This window comes from Micromys minutus (assembly GCF_963924665.1).
Source record: "Micromys minutus genome assembly, chromosome: 6".
NCBI classification, from domain to species: Eukaryota; Metazoa; Chordata; class Mammalia; order Rodentia; family Muridae; genus Micromys; species Micromys minutus.
In genome coordinates, this window is record NC_137975.1 from 1,686,342 (window position 1) to 1,707,063 (window position 20,722).

The window sequence follows — 20,722 nt, forward strand, 5'->3', positions numbered from 1 at the left end:
TTGAAAATGATGGGCATCAGAAAAAGGCAAATGTACTTAAAATGGAAGAGTACAAAAGTCTAACAGAGACACGAGGGAAGTATCTGAAGAGGAGTTACAAATGTGGAGGCATCCACAGCGCCTGAGGGTCTAGTTGTACATTTTTACATTGCCCCCAGCCAGCTTCGTGCTCCTGAATGGTCAAAGGTCCTCTTGCTCACGAGGAGAGTGTGTGCAGCTCTTGAGTATGTAAAGAGAAAAAAATCTTCCCAAAGACTGCTTTAGGTTTGCATTTCAGAGAAAACAGCTTGGGACTTTTATTCCCAGATTACACTACCTGATTTTCTAACATAGTAGCAAAACAAAAGAGTATAAGAGATTCAGGATATGCACCCGGTCCAGGAGTAAAGAGTAAGTGTGTGACGTTGTTTGTATATTAACCACAGAACTTAAAAATATGTGACTAGTACAATTTCATATTACTTCAATCACTTCCTAGTGAGTGGAGGGTCTACCAAAGAAAAGTTATTGCACAAGAAAAAGTTAAAGCATTCTGACTCATTATATAATGTTATGATATCATCTTTGAAAATCTCTTTGAAGGGCCAGTAAGATGGCTCAGCAGACATTTGCCATGGAATCAGACAGCCTGAGTTCAATCCCTGGGATCCATGAAAATATGGGAGAGTACTGAATCAGAAAATTTATCATCCTCTGACCTCACAAGATCATCATGGTGGGTGCATGACTTTCCCACCATACGTACATGCACAATAAATAAACATTAAAAACATTAAAAATTATTTTAAAACGTAGCTTTGGCTGAAAAATATTTAGATTTATTACACACAAGACAGGCAAGCAAATGAATAGAACAAGCTATTTAAGCATAATTCTAGCATAAAGAATTATGGAACACCTATATACAAATGCTTAAGGTCATTACATACACATATAATTAAGTAAAATATGTAAGTCTGGTGTTGTTAAGAGTTTTTGCTACATTGTACTTGTAGATTTATGTTAAGGCAATACATGATTAGACAGAGAGAGGAGGTGGGTCTGAGGAGAGGAAAGGGAAGGGGAGGAGTCAGAGGAGAAGGAGAGGACAGGAACAGGAGGATGGCAAGTGAGAGGGATTTCTTAGAAGGGGAATACAGAGCATAAATTGTAAATCTTCCCAAAACAGACCGAAGTTTGCTTTCCTAATTACTGAGTTGTGTTTTCATTGAATGGGTTTATTTGGGTTGAAGAGGAAAATGTAACAAATTGGCTATTGGGTTGAAAAGGATATTGCAACAATGGGCATGAACCCACCACCCTGAGATTAAGAGTCCCATGCTCTACCGAGCTAGCTGGGCCCAAATTTTATCTCTATCTACAGTCAACAAATAGGTGGTGTATATGTGGAAATGACTATGTCTCCATGTACAGAGACAGCTCTGGAACCACAGAATGGAAAATGGGGAATGTATTATGCTGGGGGGAGGGGTTGTGCCTGTTTCCACAGGAAAATAAAAGCTGTGGGTCCCTTCCAAGTTGATAAAGATCAGACATGACCAAGGGAGACCTCCTGAAGACTTTGGTGACCAGGAAGAAAAGGGAGACTGACACAATCAACAAATAGGTGATGTATATGTGGCAATGTTTATGTCTCCATATATAGAGACAGCTCTGGAACCGGCTGAGACTAAAATGTCTGTACACAGCCAATAACATTTATTGGGCACAAATTTCTCATGGCTCATTACATGCCATTCTTTAAGATGGCATGTATACAAAATTATATTATGTGATCAGACTAACCTGAAGAAAGACAGTTATCTTTATTAATCTTCATTAACCAATCTGTGCACCGCACACACTCCATGTGAATGTCTTTACAGAACTATATGATGTTTATAAGTTTTGTGTGCTGCAGGATGAAAACAGAGAAAGACAGCCCTGAGAAGATCCACACTCTGGAATGCTGAGATTCTGGGACCTCCCATTCCTGCTCCAAGTTTGATACTACCTCAACTACAGTGAAGCTGTTTCTCTTAAAGACTTGCTTCCAGAACTTTTCCAGAACTGCTGGCTTGCCTGTCCAGCCTTTCAGACTGTCATAGTCAAGATGTCATCTAAGTAGTGAACTTTCTCAGCACATAGTGACTGGAAGGCAACTGATGCCAGCTAGCTCTCCTGTGACAAAGCTGGTTTTCCTATTTTCCCTTGGGCGCCTGAAGGTGATTCTTCGCCCCAGTTCAGCTGGAACAGATAAGAGAAGATCTTTGTCCCAGTTTCCTATGTGGGGGTGGATGGCTCTGGTTATTTTTTGAATTATGGACACTTTACAAATGCAGCTTTGGACAAGGAGGGAACTAGAGAGTTTAAACTCGGGGATTGTTACCTTTCCTCTCCTTTTCTTTATCCTTCCTTCTTAGGTGGAGAAAGGGGGTGGAGGAGAAATTGGGGATAAAGTAATATTATGGAAGTTAGAGAAATAGACATAAGAATAGGTTAGTAAATTTACTCTCAAACAAGATATTACACAGCTACATCTTACATTAGTAGAAGTCTTTGTAATTGATACAAGGTTGATGTTGTACTCTTTACGTTGGTATGATTTCATTTGATATGTATCTAATGTTTCCACTAGTATAGTTTCGTATTGATTTAAAATTGAGATTAATATTGTTACTGTCATACAGGCATTGTGCCTATACAATACATTTTGGAATATAAGGCTTAGATCCAGTCCTATAACTGTTATTATACACTGTTTTTACTTGATTAATCAACACTAGCTAAGGGCTGGATAACAAACTCATAGTTTGAGTCACAAATGCTTTCTGTACTTAGATGGATTTCAAAAACGTCAGAAATCCACAAATTATGACACTTAATATTATTAACTTTATTGAGACATACTGTTCCTTACAGTTCCCCTTTGGTGGACTAAATGAAGAAATTGAGCATCTCTACCTTAGGTGAGGTATAATTGGTGGCTAGGCAGCCATTGGGCAAAAAACTGCCAAATTCATCAACAGACTATTACTGTCCAAAAGGAGACACTTTGTGCAGAATAGTCGACAGATAATCTTTGCTGAGCCAAAGTTATCAGGCCTTCAAGATTTCTGCATTTTTAGAACGGTCAGTGATCCTGGGCCAGAAAGCTGAAGAGTTACTCACATGTTGCTAACAGGGACTGCTGGTGGAGATTTGTCTCTACAACCTCTCTAAGCTCTGGAAACCATGTTAAGGCTTCCTATGTTTTTAGATATTTGGCCATTCTCAGATTTCTGAAGAAGTTAAAGACTAACTTAGTTTGATAGCCTATCCAAGATAATTAACTTTGAGAAAACATAGTCATTTAGAATATTTTCAAGTGATAATAGTCATATACAGCTTACACAACAGTCATATAGGGCTTAAAGGCAAAGGTTTTTTTTCTTTTGTTTTTTAAAGTAAACAAAAACAGTGATATGTAGATTTATGTTAAGGGTTAGACAAGATTAGACAGGGAGAGGAGGTGAGTTAAAGGAGAGAAAACAGAAGGGGAGGAGTCAGGGAAGAAAACTGAAGAGAAGGAGTCAGAGGAGAAGGAGAGGACGGCAAGTGAGAGGAATTTCTTAGGAGGGGAATACAGAGCATAAATTGTAAATCTTCCCAAAATAGACAGCAGCTTGCTTTCCTAATTACTGGGTTGTGTTTTCATTGAATGGGTTTATAACAAATTGGCGATCCGGTTGAAAAGGATATTGCAACATGTACTTACTCTGCGCAGGGCATTTTGAAAATCATCTGCTAGTTCTAAAGTTGTTATAATAAATATTCCAAGAACCACAAGTCCCCCAGGAAGCATTCTGGATACCTAAGGATAAAAGGACAGTATTAACTATCATAAATATGCCAGTCTTTTCTATTCAATACAGTAAACTTTAAATCAGCAAATACCTATCCAGGACCAATTATACATACAGAATCCATGCAGAGGCACTTGACAACCTGGAGTACACTATATGTATAACCCTTCCCTGAGCACCCTCAACTCTAGCTTAAAATCACTTTACAAATGTAACAGTTTGATAACTTGTTTGGGTGCATCAATATATGGACTCCTTTCTCCCAAGACTTGGAAAGTTAGCTTCTGAAATGTTTTCAATGGTCTTCCAACTCTCTGCAAAATAAATATTTTAGACTGAGATTTTAATCTGCCCAGAATCTGGCCAGTGTGATGTTCAGAGACATTGCTGATCTCCTTTCTCTGAAACATTCAAGCATCCTTCAGAAGCAATCCCTCTCCATCACATACGGCCCTGGGCTTTCCGATCCTATGCCTTTCCTCAGGCGTTTTCCTCAGCCTAAACTGGCTTCTTTTACACTCTCACATATGAATTCAGTACCTTCAAAGTAAACTGAGCTTCTACAGGACTGCCCTGTAGAGTCATGCCATCTTTGATATGCATGTAGTAATCTGCACTTCTCTTTCTGCCCTTGATTGTGGCTAGTTTTGAAACTACGCATTTTTCTCTGCCAGCCACGTTCAGTAATGAGTACTTTCACTAGCTTTCATAGATTTACGGTATAGACCAACAATCACAAAGTTAAACCTTAGGAAATTAGGTATTAAAGTCTAGTTTCTACCATTTCAGCACTATGTCAGCTCATAAATTCTATTTACTCAGTATGACAAATATAACAAAGTTCTCATATTTATCATGGGGAACCTATATAGCTTTAAAAATCAACACAAAGTTAACTCTTTCTAGAGGTAAAAATATCAGTTACATGTAGAATTATATATTCATGTAAATTCACTCTTCATGTATTTGCATATAGATTATACGGGACATGCCAGATATTATAAGGAAGATGGGGGATTGTTCAGTGGATAAAGCACTTGCTGCACAAGCCAAAAGACAGGAGTTCAAATCCCAAGAACCCATGTAATGCTGTGTGGACATGTGAGCATGTAAGTCCATGAGAAAGATGAAATCCTTCAATCCTTTGAAGACAGGATTCCCTTGAGCATGCTGAGCAGCAAGACAAGCTGTGTCACTGAGCTCTGGGCTTGAGTGAGACTCAGCCCCAGAGAACAACATGGCAGGCAGAGCGACTGAGAAAGACTACTGTTACAGACCTTAAGCCTCTAGTCATACATAAGCAAATAAGCACACACATACATAAGCACGCATGCACACCACAAACACATGAAAACAATTATAACAAAAGTCAATTTAGAATAGTGTGGTGTTTATACACCGATGGTTATCAACATAACACCATCTGTAAAAGGTAATAGCATTATTCCTTGGAATCCCTTTACAATTGTGTACTGTTCCCCAATAGCAAAAACGTAACACTGATATATCTTATAGGTTTTTAAGTTGGGAAGGAAATACAGCCTTTCCACTTTTATCTTAACCTAATAATCTTTTTTACTATGCTATGCTACAACTTGCTCAGGAAATATCTTTAAGTGAGCTCTCCTATGTCCTAGTTTTTCAGCAATGCCTAAATCCATCTTCTCCTCTCATAGCAGCAAGGTTGTCCTCACAAACACCCAAGGTAAAATCTCAGCCAAAACTACTCTCTCTACTTAGTGACTGAATTTTCATGACTCTAGTTCTCTTTCTGAAATTATTAATGGAGTTTAAGCCAATTTATTCACACAGTTTTAATCTAGTATTTTACAAGTCACATTATAAAACACGGAAATGCTGTGCTAGGTTCCTGGGTTACAGACATAAATGTAACAGATGTAACTACACGAAGCTTAGGCCCCAGCTTGGGCTCATCCTCTCCTGTCTGCAGAGGTATTACTCTCTAGTAACACTGTGCCAATACCAATATTATCTTATGAAGTAATGGCAAACCAATTGCCTTAACCTTCTTTAAAATAAGCAGTTGTAAAAGTTTATCCCTGGATTTAATATAATAATTTATATTATCTTTTTCACACAACCCCCGTGAGTACAATTTGTACTGCCCAAATGCTCACAGGGTGGGGTCACACAACAGATTTACTGGTGGCCACACACACATATACTTTCTTTTAAGGCTACATCCCTAAAACCTACGATTCTGCCTGCCCCTCCTACCGGGCCTTGTCTACCAAGTGTACTTCTTAGGACTGCATTCCAAAGCCACCCATAAACAAGCCTGTATTTAATTAGTTTCCTACATGCTCTGTTTCAACTTCCAAATGCCCAACTGCTTGCCCTTTGCCTAGTACTGTGTCGGCATCACTATCCACACTGCACTGCCCTGGAGGTACCAAATGCACTCTCTGACTTCTTCAATTAATCAAGTCCTAAGAACCATCCGTGTTCACAGCCTTCTGCAAAACTGTTTTAAATACAACCACCAGCACGAAGTTAAGGGAAAAAACTCTTAACATTCTAGTCTACTGACCCAGGAAGCTTTTTTTTTTCCCTTTCGTTTTTAATGAGATAATATTACCTGGCTAGCATGTTCTGTGGCCCACTCTTCATCCAAATTATCCAATGTAGCTCTTGGATGTTTGAGGTTATCGTTTTGTTCCTCTTTGGGTGGTGTTCTAGTGGCAAGAATCACATAATCCTTTTGTGAAGAACACTTTAAAAATAAATTGTAGAAGCTCATTACAGTTATATCTGAAGAAAAAATTACATGTGTCATGCAAAAACTAAATAGTGCTTGCAGCAACTTAACTGTTAATACTCGAATTATCATGAAAGCTATACTCTTCAGTACTGATTTTAGTGAACAGTCTTGCAACATGTCTCACGCCTGCTGTCTGTCTTTAATGTATGCAACAGCAACCATTTATTCGGACATCCCCAACATAAATCACCGAGGGATCTTTAGAAATGGCCCTAGAGTGGGGGTGTCACTCGGCCGGCACAGTGATTGTCTGGCATGGAGAAGGCCCTGGTAGCAATGTTTTATTTTTGAACTGGGTTTTACACAGCCCGGGCTGAAAGAGAAAGAATGCCAAAATGAAGAAATAAAGATAGTGTGGAGCTTGTTAAGGTGGTTCACATTAATGAGAACAGTAAGTTCAAAGCCAGTGTGGACTACACCCCAAAACACCTGGTTTAAGAGGTGCTCAGTAAGGCAGGCAAGCAAAGGAGGTGGCTTAGCCTGGGACCCTATTTCATTCACTGGGGTCATTGCAAACCTGTCCCCTTTTATAACACACTTGGTAGCCTAGTCCCTTAGCCTGCAGGCACCAACACCTCTCCTAGCATCCTCACCCCTCGGGCTCCTTTCTGCATCAAGCTACAGATTTCTTCCATCTCTAAGCAACAATACAGATTTCCTTGTCCTTGGTAAGGATCACATTAGTCAGTTTCTACTGACATGCATTCTCAATATATCTGGTAAGAAGAATAGAATGTCCAATGAGCCTAATATGGTTGTACTTAAGTGTGCAGTTAGAAATACTGTCCGTCAAGTGAACATTTCAGAAAAAAAAATCTTATACCTATGCATTAAATTGAATGAATCAGGTGGATTATAGGGAAGGACATGTACATTGGGAAAAACAAGTATCAGACTTTATCTAACCTAGCAACCAAAATGGACAACTACTTGACCTACATTCTTAGAGGCCAGAATGCCCATCTTTTGAACCCCATAAAACTAAGCCACAAACATAATTTGAGCGCTTACCTCCCTCATGTGGCCTGCAGTGCATCTGAATGCCTGCTTTGCTCCTTACAAAGTTATCTTGCTACATTTGCAAATGTGAGTCCTTATTTTCAATTATTTGGATGAGAGGCCAAGAACTTGGAAAGAACTGATCCTGACTTTGACCTCTCTGATAACCACCAGTAACATGGAGGAAAAAACTTAGGGTGTTACTTATGTATGCTGGGCAAGTACCAGCTGAGCTGTGTATCCAGTCCAAAACACAAAGGAAGCAAAACATGAGCCATCTGATCAGTGAAGGCTTAAATTGTGATCTGTTGGCATTGTAAGTTACTTTCAAAGTACCAAAGGGAAAATGATCGTACATTTTCAAGCTTCAGCCAGGTTCCTACTCTTCCAAAGGTTAATTCAAAGATCCACTTTAGGTTAACTTCGGGTTATATTCCTTCCACAGCACAATTTTGAATTTACAAGTAAATGGCATATTTAATTTAAACTAATGGGTAATTAGTTTTTATCAATCTGCAGAGTAGCAGACATATACATACCTGTCCAATCAAAAGACCAGAGACAAAAGGTTTTCCCTGGAGGTTGATGCTTGAAAGATACTGGCCCACAGTCTCGTCTACAATGTAAGTTCTTCCCATTATCAACAGTCAATTCAACACTCTAAATTACAAGAAATAAAAGTTAGCATTTTGGTGGGGGGGCGATTTTTGATGGTTTAGCATTGGTGATCAGGTGACAGAATGAAACATTGGCCGACCCTCAAACTGGCCTATGTCTTGCAGTGGTCATTTTCTAAAGGGGGCTTCCTTTTTTTTTACAACTGAAATGCAGCTTTGGAATTCTTAGTACAATGCAGTAAGAAACAACTCCCTGGGGGAAGGATGGCTTAATGGCCAGGAGTGCTTGCTGCTGTTCCACAGAGCTGGAGTTCGATTCCCAGCATCCAAGTCTGAAGACATACAAATGCCTTTAGCTACAGCTCCGGGAAATCTGACTCCCGTCTTTCAAGCCTGAACACATGTAGCATACCCACACAGATATAAACAGCAAACAACAATAAACCTAAAAATCCTTTTAGAAAAGAAAGGAAAGGAGGAGCAGGCGTCCTAGCCAGATATAGTGGTGCAAGCCTGGAACTCTAGCACCCCAGAGACTGAAGCAGACTTGATGCCTTGAGTCGGAGGCCAGCCAAAGTTATATAGTGAGTTCTGGGACAATCTAATCTAAATAGTGAAGCCCTGCCTCAAAAGATAAAGGGAAAAAAACCCAACAACAACAAATATCATAATTACCAATTAGCCATGAGAAAGCAAAGATATTTCTCACTCTTGGGATAAGGAAACAATGAAACCATTAATCCACACATCTAATTTTTTATTTGAGATCTACTCCTGAGCTGCACCATCCGTAATAATTTATTGGTGAACTTTGATATTCTCCTTTCTGAAATATGAAAGCTTAATTTCAGATTATGAAATGAAAAGGGGAGGGCTCAAATCTGGCCAGTATCTACTGTAAAACTATCATTTTCTACAAACTGTTCGAGATGGGAAGGCACAGATGTGAGTGGTAGGACTGCTTCCATGGGACAACTCCTAACACCCTCTTGGGTACACCGTAATGCAATGACATTTTGCTATATAGCTTCTGTTCCACACAAGGCATTTCTCTAAGCATGTCACACCCATAGATATTTAACACAAATCCCTGCAAGGTAAGCATGATTATTGTCATCTCTGTCTTATACATAAAGAGATCAAAAGGAAACGTTGAATGAGTCCTCCAAAAGACTAAACTAGTGATCGAGAAAAGGTGGGATTTAAGTTCTCTCCATCTGTTTTGACCACACTGGCAATGAATACTCAGTCCTTCAACTAAATTGTTGCAGAGACCATCTCCTGTTCTCTTCCTCAGCTTGTGGATGGAAACTAATAAATTATTCCTACTAACTTAATCCCTCCATTAAGACAAGGCCTGACTACTAACACTGTCCTGGAATGATAACCCTCCCACCTCTTAATCCTAATATCTGAGATCACGGGTATGTGCTGTCTGTATTTTCAATAAGAGTCAAGTTCTTCCAGAAAAATAAACAAAGTACACACTGCTACTGCTGAATCGTGATCTGGAAACAAACATAGTTCTGTTACTGTGGTAAAATGACAAGTGTCTCAATAAAACCGTCGTAAAACTTCTTCCTATTAAAAACGTCAACATCCGACGTTTGTCTGCAAGGTCATCTTACTATATAAACAAAAATCTTGATCTTTTTTCTGTTTAAAATATTAACTAGACGACTTTAATTCGCACTAAATCATTCAGTACCTCACACCCACAAAAGTATGAGGTTTGATACTGGCCAATCTCCTCAGAACAGGGCTTGAGTGTGCACCAGAGTGACTGTTCCATATGTTCCCTATATCCTTTCTTTTCTCCCCCAGAAAAGGAAGCTGTTGGTGCTCGAGTGCACGCACATTCCTTGGCCGACTCACTCGTTCTCAGCATGTGTACATGTGGCAAATAAATCCCCCGAACCTTCTGCCAGCAAGAGAACTCGGGTTAGGGTACAAGTAGCTTCCTTCAAAAGCCAGGTGCCACTCAGGTCCCACGTCCACAGCCAGTGACCTCATCAGAAAGCGACAGTAGACACTTCCTACTCCGAACCAGGGTCTCGGCACCAATGGGCGCAGTCTGATGACGCCAGCCGTCCGGCACCCATCTCCGCAGCTCTTCTACCAAAGCGAGTGAGGCCTGCACCCCGCCCCTTTCGGGCACCATTGAGATCGTGGCGGAAGCCCAGAGCCTGTGCAGACGCCCTGCCGTGATTCATGCCCTCTAGTGGCTTGGTTTCTAGAAGTGGCCACAGAGGAGTACCCATGACATCCCGGGGTTTTGACGGTAAGGTGGTCTGGCTCCTCGGGGAAGGACGAGGGCTGCTATGTACTTGGGTAGCGCCACCGCGCGGACACTCCTCACAGCCATAGGGAACGAGCGGGGGCGGGAAGAAAGGAGGAAATGGAATGGAGGTGCGGGCTGAGAAATACATTACTACATTTCCCAAGAGCCTTTGGGTCTGGAAACCGGTGAGATCAGTCCTCCCGCCCCCCCCCAAAAAAAAAAAACTGGGGCAGAGGCTGCTGTGTACTCGCATTCCCAGCGTGCATAGCTTCCGGCGGCTGCGTGCGCATAGAGGGCGCGTCAGCGCGGCCCTTGCTGCGTCTAACGCGGGACTCGATTTCCCAGGGTCCCGCCGCGGGAGTCTCCGGCGGGCAGGCGCGCGCGAGGCTGCGAGTGAGGCGGCGGACGGGGCGACTCAGGTGCCTGGGCTCCGCGCTTCTCCTTCAGCCGCTGCTGCCACGATCCCGGCCGACATGGCGGCGGTGTTGCAGCAAGTGCTGGAGCGCCCGGAGCTGAACAAGCTGCCTAAGTCGACCCAGAACAAACTTGAGAAGTTCCTGGCTGAACAGCAGTCCGAGATCGACTGCCTGAAGGGGCGGCACGAGAAATTTAAGGTGGAGAGCGGTAAGTGAGAAGCTCTTCGCGCTCTCCTCTGGAGCTGTGGCTGACCTTCCTCTTTGCACGCTTGCACTCTCCCCTGTGCGGTGTGCAGGTAGCATCTTCTCAGGCTCCATGTGCAGTGTAGGCCTTCTCTTTTCCCCTCGCTGTTAGATTTTTAAAAAGGGAGAGGGGAGGAGGAAGGGTCCCCCCCAGATCTAAATCCACCTTCGTTCATCTCGTTTTCCTTTTACCTAGCGTGGGTTTATGTGGGAACTCCTAACGCGGGCCCACTGACAGGAACTGTGGGAAATTTAAGCCAGTTTGCACCAGATTGTTAGGACTATGCAATCCTAATTTAATTTTGTTTTGTTGCACTTTAATTTTTTTACTTATCTGGATTTATAAGCCTTTCACCTCTTCAATGCCTTGTTCTGAGTGTGTATAGCACCTTATAGATGGTCACAGAAAATGAATCTGTATACAAAAAGCAGTGAAATTGCGCTACGGATATGTGGTGTTTCAGAGCCAGAGCTTGAGACTTGATAGAAAATATTTAATTAAAAGATCTGCTTGTAAGTTCTCTTAGTTGCTTTTGTATAAGAAAGTTATGGACTTAGTAATTTTAAAAAACAGAATTTTTGTTACGTAGTTTTGGTTTCTCATTAATTGAGGGAATGGGGGGGTCTGTATTTTGGTAGGTTGATTAGAAATTTCTGCCTGATTTGAATTTTTCTTCAATAAAGTGTAGTTATCAAACAAAGTCGATAAGTAAAAATATCCAGTTATTTTGTGACTCTTAAGAAATTTGCATAATATACTGCATTCTATTTATTAATTTACATACAGTCAATACTGTGTGATCTATAAATGTTTATCAATCTCCTGAGGTCTGGAGACAATACCAGGATACACATTGCTGCCTGCCTAAATGAAATTAATTGATGAATCCCCTTTTAGGCCATCTTGTCTTTTGTTATGTGCCAGTTGAGAATAATGGGAAAGTCATTGTCAGTGTTTAATCTGTTTATTGAGATTAGATTTTCCAATACTGTGTCTTAAGTTTTGCAGTCAGCATTAGAAACAAATGGTGGTATTCATACTGCTTTTAAGGGCATGCGTGGGTGATGTTATTGTCTTTTGTAGAACAACAGTACTTTGAGATAGAGAAGAGGCTATCCCAGAGTCAGGAGAGGCTTGTTAATGAAACCCGGGAGTGTCAGAACTTGAGGCTGGAGCTTGAGAAGCTAAGTAAGTATCCGATTATATAACTTTTTTCTTTATAACTGTTCTTGGATGCCCAGTTACAGCTTTGTGACAGTCACATAGGCAGGGAGCACATGGATACAAACAAGGGAGGAACTTCCCTGCCTTCAGGCCCAGAGGCAGACTGACCACACTGTGGACTCCCAAGATTGTGTTATTTACTGGAAAAACCTGTTTTTAGTTGTAGTGTGGCTCAGCCGTGTCATACACTTAGAATGTAAGCAGCTTTCTGCTTGGATGTTGTGAACAGGATTAAATAAAGTCAGCCATTGGTCAAGAGGAAGAGCAAGCAAACAGTTGACAAGAAGTAAACATATGACTGTTAAGAAAAAGACGGAGAGTAAGAGGATGTCAGGACAGATAGATACCGGAAGTAGATTGAGGAAGTAGAAGGGAGGAACATTTGGTTTGAAGGAGGGTGTTCTGAGCTCTCATGAGAGAGGGGTGTTTGTTCTGGGACTGCAGCTGGGTGCTTTCTCCACCTCTGTGAACTTGCAGACTTTTACCCCAGCATCTGGCTCCCACACCTTCATTGGTAAAATCAACCAATGTCTGTTGTCACATCTCATAATCATATAATTTACTCGACCTAAATGCCCTTGGGACCTTCCAAACACCTCCCTCAACCCAAACCACAAAAACATAGTGGTTTTAGTCTAATTTGATGGTGTTTGGGCCCATACCTCCTGCTCACTATTTTCTCACAGGAACCGTAAAAGAACACACTGTTCTCAGAGCCTAAGCTTTCCTTCACTACCCTCTGAGTAAAGACATTCAGCCCTGTGCCTTCTCAGTGCTCCCTCTCCCTAAAACTAACACTCATCCTCTGTGAGCATCTACTTACAGTATGGGGAAATGCTCAGGAGGCATTGCTCAGGGGGTCAGTGTGGTTTGTGTCCCTCCGTTAGTTCTGCCCTCAGTAGTAAGGACATGGACTGTCACCGTCTGAAGACCTGGTTTCTAATTCTGACTGATAATGAAAGTGATCTTGGCACACATGCCATCTGTAGATGGCTAGGCTTTATTAAAAAGGGTAAAAGTTTACATATGTGTTTAGATAAACTTTTCTCTAGCTGTTTGGTTTATAATTCCTTCAACTACTTTGATACACTAACACCATATCTCACACACTCACACACACACACACACACACACACACACACACACACACACACACGCGTATTTTACTTTTCTTCAACAAAGCATAGTCAGGCTTACCTAAATGGGTGCTCAAGAGTGTTAGGAGAAGGGCTCTGACTATTTCTTTTATGAGGCATAAGTGAAGATAGGGATGAATGTAGACAAAATGAGTTCCTTCTTAGGGTGAACAGTTACATTTGAAGTGTGTATATTTCTGTACACAGTTACAGAAAATAGTAAGTAAAACAAAATAGAAAGTCTAGAGTAATATGTTCTTTTTCTTTTTATAGTGATATAGTTTTTTTTTTCTTGCAGCTTTATTTAAAGAAGAGAGGTACATGTACAGATTTTTAAAAGCATTTTGGCAGTTCTTTTAGAGGTTTGATAGCATGCATTGAAATCCCACTAGTTACCATAAGCATAAAGTACATGTAGAACAGAACAGAACATGGAAACAGTCAGAGTTTTCTTGGTGTGTATAGATCAAACATAATGATTTTTAAATACCAAAAATTACCACAAGGCCATATTCATAGCTCTTGGATTATTAATGATTTAAGGTCTAGGTGTCCCACACTCTGAGAGGGTGCTGTACGATACAGCTTTTTTGTTTTTTGGGGTTTTTTTTGTTTTATTTTGTTTTGTTTTTTTGTTAAATTACCTGTACATAGGTACTCGGGAGGTGGCTCACATGACTAGGAGCACTTGCTACAGGACCCAAGTTCAGTTGCCAGCTCCTACATCCAATAAATGACAAATCCGCAACTTCTAAAATTCGAGCTCCTGGGTATCTAGAATATTCTGATTCTTTTGGCCACCTGTACACATATGGCATCTACTTAACACAGGCACACGTGCACATAAATAAAAGTTACCTGTAAATAATGTAGGGTTTGATTGTTTCCTCTGTGAAGCAAGGTCTTAACTGGGTTGGCCTGTGGAGCCCAAACTCACTTTATAGTTGAAGCTGTAGCTATCCTGGTAGCTTTCCTACCTTCAAAGTGCTATGCCTGGCTTTAGATGCTTTCATGAAAAAAATTTTCAGATGTGTATTTTTGCTATAGAATTGCATGTATTCTAATGATTAGAGTTGTATACAAGAAGATAAACATGAGTGTAAGACAACACAAACGTTTTTGTCTATGTGAAAGGCATGATTCTTAGTGATAAAAACATGGAACTGCAGGTGTTTGTTACAGTGTATATTGAATGTATTTTATGTAGTTAAAATTACATTATGTTTATTGGTCCTGACCTGCTTGCTCTATTTTATGTACACTTACCTAGCAAAATGGAATTTTGAAATTGACATTGTTAATTTTACTTCAAGTTGTGAATAAAATATTTACACGTGATTGTAGCATTCTTAAATCTTGTTCTGGAAATTGGTACGGTCAGAATGTATTTGCAAGTTTGAAATATGCTCATAAATGAGTATGGACTCCAGTTCTTCATTTTAAAAATGTATAATGGTGGTAGTTGGGTAAAAATACAAATTTTAAGTTAACATATCTGTGTTCATTACATTCCTTTTGTCTAGATAACCAAGTAAAAGTGTTAACTGAGAAAAACAAGGAACTTGAAACTGCTCAAGACCGTAATCTAGGCGTTCAGGTAAAAAGCTGCCCAGTGAATACTAAAGCTTATTGAAACTGTGGTACTTAAAAGTTCTGTTCTGCTTTTATGTATTTGGTACAGTCGATGGAAGGTGAGCCGTCCTAACAAGCCGTCAGCAAATACATAGAAATGTGTACATACAGTTTCTCTCAGTTGTTACGTATTGTCTATTGATTAGCAGCATAGCCCAGCATTCACGGTGCTTTGATAGACTTGGTGACTAAGAGCTGTGACAAGAGTAACATTAAATGTGATGATAAGGATTGCTACTGCGTTCTTTAAATGGAGTGATGCCAAGTCTTCCTTTAACCACATAGAACTATACTTAACAAAATTACATTTGATCTGAGACTCAGATTTGCCTTTCAAACTATGTAAGAAAAACACGCTTTCAGATTCTATATAGTATACCCAAAATATTTTGGTAAATTATTTTGCAAGAAATATAAAACAGTGCTTTAAGCCCTATAAATTTTTTAATTTGTTTTTATTTGGGTTTTGTTTTGTTTTGTTTGCCTTGGAATTAAGAAAACTTAAGTTTTCAGAAAACTTAAAATACATATTTATATGTAGGCGAATCACAGCATGTTCTTGGGTGAGGTGGTTTCCAAATTAGCATAGGCTTTAATGCAAGGTCCTGATACACATTCTAAGTTTGAAACAGCAACAGAGTGAAGTCATAACCTAGAAGGACTGTGGACATACAAACATACAATTTAACAAAACAACTGGTAAGAGCTAGAAAATGATGTGTTTAACTGCTTTGTCGGCCAGCTTTCTGATAGGCACTGTAATAAAACACCACATACAACATACTTAACTATGTAAACAGAGGGTTAGTTTCATTGACAGTTTTATAGGTTTCTGGCCAAGATCAGTTTGCTGTATTATTTTAAGCCAATGGCAAGCCACACACCATGGTAGCAGAACTTGGTGGCGTAAACTTCACTTCAAAATAGGATGCAAAGAACAGGTGGTAGAGGGTTTGGTGTCCTACTTTTCCTTCAAAGGCACACCCTGAGTAAATTGTTGTTTTAATGAATAATAGTGTTGCTTAAAAAAAAAAAAAAAGCCGAGTGAATATGGAGTACCAGCAACAGAAAATTGATTTGGTGGTGGTGGGTTTGGTTTGGTTTTTTAACTATCTATCTATCTATCTATCTATCTATCTATCTGTTTTTGTTTTGTTTTGTTTTTTTTCTTGGAACTATAAAATTGGAAGACAACAGGGGCAAAACGGTTAGCCTTTGAATTTGACAATGATCTTTTTGGAAGTCACACCAAATGTTTAAGCCGTAAGAACAAAAATAATTATGGCCATAGCAAACAGAAGGCCTTGTGTGCTACAAAGGAAATAAAGTAAAACAGTAGCTGCCAGGAATGGGTGCCGGGGAATATCTGTAAGCCACTTATCTGATAAAGGCCTGATATCCAAGTTTTATAAAGAAATAGTAGTAGAAACAAGTAATTTTCTTTGAGAATAGACAAGACTTTACCTATTTTTAAAGACAGAAATGATCAGGTGTATGAAAGAAGTGTCATTTGTTAATTATAAAAGAAGCAAAAAATACATGAATACACAGTTTGGTAATAACACATGGTTATTATCCATGATATATTGGCAGGAATACAGAGAAAGAGAACAGTTCTTATTTATTGCTGAATATGCATTTATAATTTATAGCCAATGTGAAAAACAATATAGGGGTTTATAAACTAAATATAGAACTACCGTGTATCCTAGCAGTTCTCCTGGGTATAAAATTCAGAGGAGTCTCTCCATTGTAAAGAAGCTTACTCATCCATGTTCATTGCTGCATGGATCCAGATAGCCAAAAGCTTAGAAACAACCTGTAATTCGTCACAGACAAATGGATAAAGAAAATCTGCTATTGTGTACACACAATACAATATTTGGTCTTTTTAAAAAAATGTTGTGCCACAAGATGGGCAAATACAGAGAACATGTGAATAAGTCATACACAGAAATGATGTGACTTATCTAGAGTCGTCAAAGAAGTTAGTCGGATATATGGAGACGAAGATAACGCTGTTTGGCATAGTGAAGGGAATGAAAGAACAGATATGTAGAATGAAAAATTCTCACAATTGAACGTATATGAGGGTTCTAGTTAATAAAATGGTATTAGGTTATAACTTGGTGAAATAGATTTCTTTAGCTACTCTGATAAATGAGATCTATTCACTTAACTATAACGATCATTTGGTATGGTTTTATATATGTTATGCACCTTAAGTAAAACACTTACTTAAAAGAGGTTTCTAAGTGTGAAAGCACTTAAGGACTTAGAGTGAGGCAGTGGCGATGGTTCACCACCTAAATCACGTGCATCAGACTGGAGAACCAGAGTTTGAATTCCTAGAATCCACAAGATCTGTGTTGCGGTAAAAATAAAAAAGGATCTGAGGCTGCTGGTCCCGTGTTTTTACTCCATGCATGTAATCCGACCTAATCTGCGGGCCACCGAGCTGGATCTGCTCAGCTGTGACTCAACAATCACTAATTTATCAAACAGATCTATATGTGAAATTCTTGATCCACAATCTATCCACATAATAAACCAGTTGACAAAGATATAAACTGCCCACCTAGATAAGACAAATTAACCTATAGAAGCCCTTGAAAATATTCATATCTACCTATCATTAAGATTACCTGGGTCTTTGTTCCACTGCTCCATGTTAATTTTAATTCTCCTTCTTCCTCCTCTCTACTACCTTACCCAAACTTTTTCCCCGCCCCACTCTCTACCATCCAATGGTGTATGGCCTTGACCTAACTAGTGCCAGTCCTCTCCTGCATATAGACACCAACCTACAAGTATGTCTGCCATTTGTAGTTTCAGGGCAGGAAGGGCTACGTGACCCCTGAACTAGATTATAAAGACAGCGTGGGCTCTCTGTGTTCAGCTGAAACATTCCCTCAATGAAGAGTCCAGTCAAGAGTTAGCAACACGGCCTTTGTTCCCTGAGCCATTGCTCTGGCCTTTGTTTTGTTTTGAAGGTGGTCTTAATCTTTTTGAGTTAGGGTCTCTTTCTAAGTAAATAAAACTTATCTTAAAAAACATTAGAGATAAATGCAAAGGAAATATGTATAAATGATCTTATAAATGTTACTCAGCGTGTAAAAGAAATTGTAGAACTTCGCATTTGAAGTTTAACATTTTCTACATAAAATATGCATATAAGCCATTAAGTCTGTTCATAATATATGTCTTCTTTTGGGTGGTAAGAAAACTGTTACAAGAAAAATACATGCAAAGGAAGTGTGTTTCGTGAGTAACAAATGAGAGCTCAAAGTGTTTGTAGTAACAGGAAAATGCAGGGTAAAGCAATTGTAAGATAATTACGTTTCACATCTATGTGTTGGCATGTTCCACCGGACCATTCTAAATGCTCAGTTGCTGGTAAAGTGATTGTTATTGTTGCTTATAACTCTAAAAGCCTCGTAAGGAACCTCCCAGGAAATAATTTGAACCCAAACACAAATGTGTGATAGTTCCCATAATTGATTTTTGAAGACATGCAAATTATCTATTATATACTTAAATATAAAGGCTATTTAAATAATCAGGACACTTCAGTGTAATGAGTGACAAGCACTCATAAGCCCAGGAAAAATGACCTTAAAACTCAGAAATAGAGGTGTTACAATTTGGAGTATTTTTTTAATTTGTTAATACCTAAGTTATAAGGAAAGAAAGCATCTTTAAGTAACTGCTAATGTTAGTTGAATTGATTCAGGCACCTGTATTGATTGTTTAACTTACGTTCTTGAACTTGCTGTTTCTTGATGTGACAGAGCCAGTTTACAAGAGCAAAGGAAGAGTTAGAAGCTGAAAAAAGAGATTTAATCAGAACCAATGAGAGGTTATCTCAGGAAGTTGAATATTTAACAGGTATGAAAACATATTTGTGCCTTTAACTGCATTCTCTGTTATTGTTAGTGCTAGGAGTTATTCTGCTATGTTTCTTTGTTCTGTTTGTTTGGGGTGGAAGTTCAGTTAAACACACTTGTTCTTCCCATGTACATATCTCTAGCCATTATCAAGATGTTGGCCAGGTATCGCGCCTCCTGCTTTTAAATCACAGCATTCAGGATTCAGTAGCAGGCAGATCTGAGTTCGAGGCTGGCCTATTCTGCATAGTTTTAGGGCAGCCTGGAATATATAGAGAAACCCTGTCCTGAAAATAAATAAAAGAATAAATCAAACTAGTGAATGGGCGGCTTAACCTGCCTGTGCACTGGAAAAACACCCTCCTTCAGCACCTAGTAACTGCCAGGACTTCAGGGAGGGGTGAGCCTGTGGGCCCAATAGCACACGTTCATGTTGAGTGAGTTCATGAGTGGGAGCAACTATAATTAAACTCAGTGGACCATGAAAAGAAGCCATGAGGAGGTTGGCAGAGGTCAGAGTATAAACAGACTTGCTGTGAAGAAAAACTACTGAAGTTCATTAGACAGATATAAAATGGGCTAAGAATCTCTCTTAAACAGGAAAATTACTGAATTTATCACCGTACCATGTTTGATATAATGGTCAAAAATGTGTTTTAAACAGTTAGTGATAATTGCTTTTGGGCTTATATACAATTTAATTTCTATAAATAGGAAAAACGTTCACATTTATGTTTTATAGTAATACTCTGCCTGGAACTTGATTTATAGAAGAGAGTGACTTCTGAGTGTTTGTTGATTGTGTTGATTAACTAGCTGGTGGTAATTAGGATTAAATGAATTAATTTCATTAAAACATGGTTATTGAAGAACAGAAAAATATTAAATGTGTACATTTTAATAGATAATTATATTTCTTCCTTTTAAATGGTTTTAATAAAATAAAGGGGTTTAAAATAGAAATTTAGTTCATAATTATGACAGAAACAAGCTAAAATGGGAGTTGAAAAGCACTTTGTGTTAAAGGTTTATAGTTCTAATAACATTTTGTTACTTAGTTTCTGCGGGTGTTAGCTAGTCATTATTTCCAAATGCTCACGCTCGCCCTCCTTTCTAGAGGATGTTAAACGTCTCAATGAAAAACTTAAAGAAAGCAATACGACAAAGGGTGAGCTTCAGTTAAAACTGGATGAACTTCAAGCTTCTGATGTTGCTGTGAAGGCAAGTAATATTGATGCCCAATAAATTCAGACTCATGTGCCTAAGGGTCTATTTGTCACTGTATCTTATGTTCTCTCACTGAATAATCTAACTTCATCTCTGAAATAACGATCATGTGTCCCTGAACTCCATTTGTTTAATATAGTTAAATATTACTTTAAATTTTTCTTTTAGTATCGAGAAAAGCGCTTAGAACAAGAAAAGGAATTGCTACACAATCAGAATTCGTGGCTAAACACAGAGTTGAAAACCAAAACTGACGAGCTATTGGCTCTGGGAAGAGAAAAGGGAAATGAAATTCTGGAACTTAAGTGTAATCTTGAAAACAAAAAAGAAGAGGTGAGTAGTAAAATTCCCTTGCTTCTATTAGAGGTGGCCTTTGCACATGAGTTAAGTGACAGTTCAGTGACAGCAGAACTCAACTTTAACCCAGGGGAATGTTTAGAGGATTTGTAGTGA

At 39.2% G+C, this 20,722-nt stretch overlaps 2 protein-coding genes across 5 annotated transcripts in view; one reads left to right on the forward strand and one right to left on the reverse strand.

The window, feature by feature from the left end:
* ODR4 (odr-4 GPCR localization factor homolog) overlaps nt 1-10,225 on the reverse strand; it is a 30,913-nt gene extending 20,688 nt beyond the window's left edge. The window contains exons 1-4 of one of the 4 annotated variants that reach the window (XM_080917567.1): nt 10,098-10,225; nt 8,145-8,265; nt 6,424-6,558; nt 3,737-3,832 (exon numbers count right to left, since the gene is read on the reverse strand). In XM_080917567.1, the coding sequence (XP_080773693.1) occupies nt 3,737-3,832; nt 6,424-6,558; nt 8,145-8,243 (330 nt within the window). In that variant the 5' untranslated portion in view covers nt 8,244-8,265; nt 10,098-10,225. Of the gene's footprint in view, nt 1-3,736; nt 3,833-6,423; nt 6,559-8,144; nt 8,266-10,079 lie in introns of those variants that run through there. The other 3 variants (XM_080917569.1, XM_080917568.1, XM_080917570.1) reach the window with 3 other exon arrangements.
* A 207-nt stretch (nt 10,226-10,432) lies between these two features.
* Nucleotides 10,433-20,722, forward strand: part of TPR (translocated promoter region, nuclear basket protein) — a 53,787-nt gene continuing 43,497 nt past the window's right edge. The window contains exons 1-7 of the mRNA XM_080918369.1: nt 10,433-10,503; nt 10,849-11,127; nt 12,247-12,351; nt 15,047-15,120; nt 18,947-19,043; nt 20,160-20,263; nt 20,438-20,602. Coding sequence (XP_080774495.1) covers nt 10,434-10,503; nt 10,849-11,127; nt 12,247-12,351; nt 15,047-15,120; nt 18,947-19,043; nt 20,160-20,263; nt 20,438-20,602 — 894 coding nt within the window. The 5' untranslated portion in view covers nt 10,433. The remainder of the gene's footprint in view (nt 10,504-10,848; nt 11,128-12,246; nt 12,352-15,046; nt 15,121-18,946; nt 19,044-20,159; nt 20,264-20,437; nt 20,603-20,722) is intronic.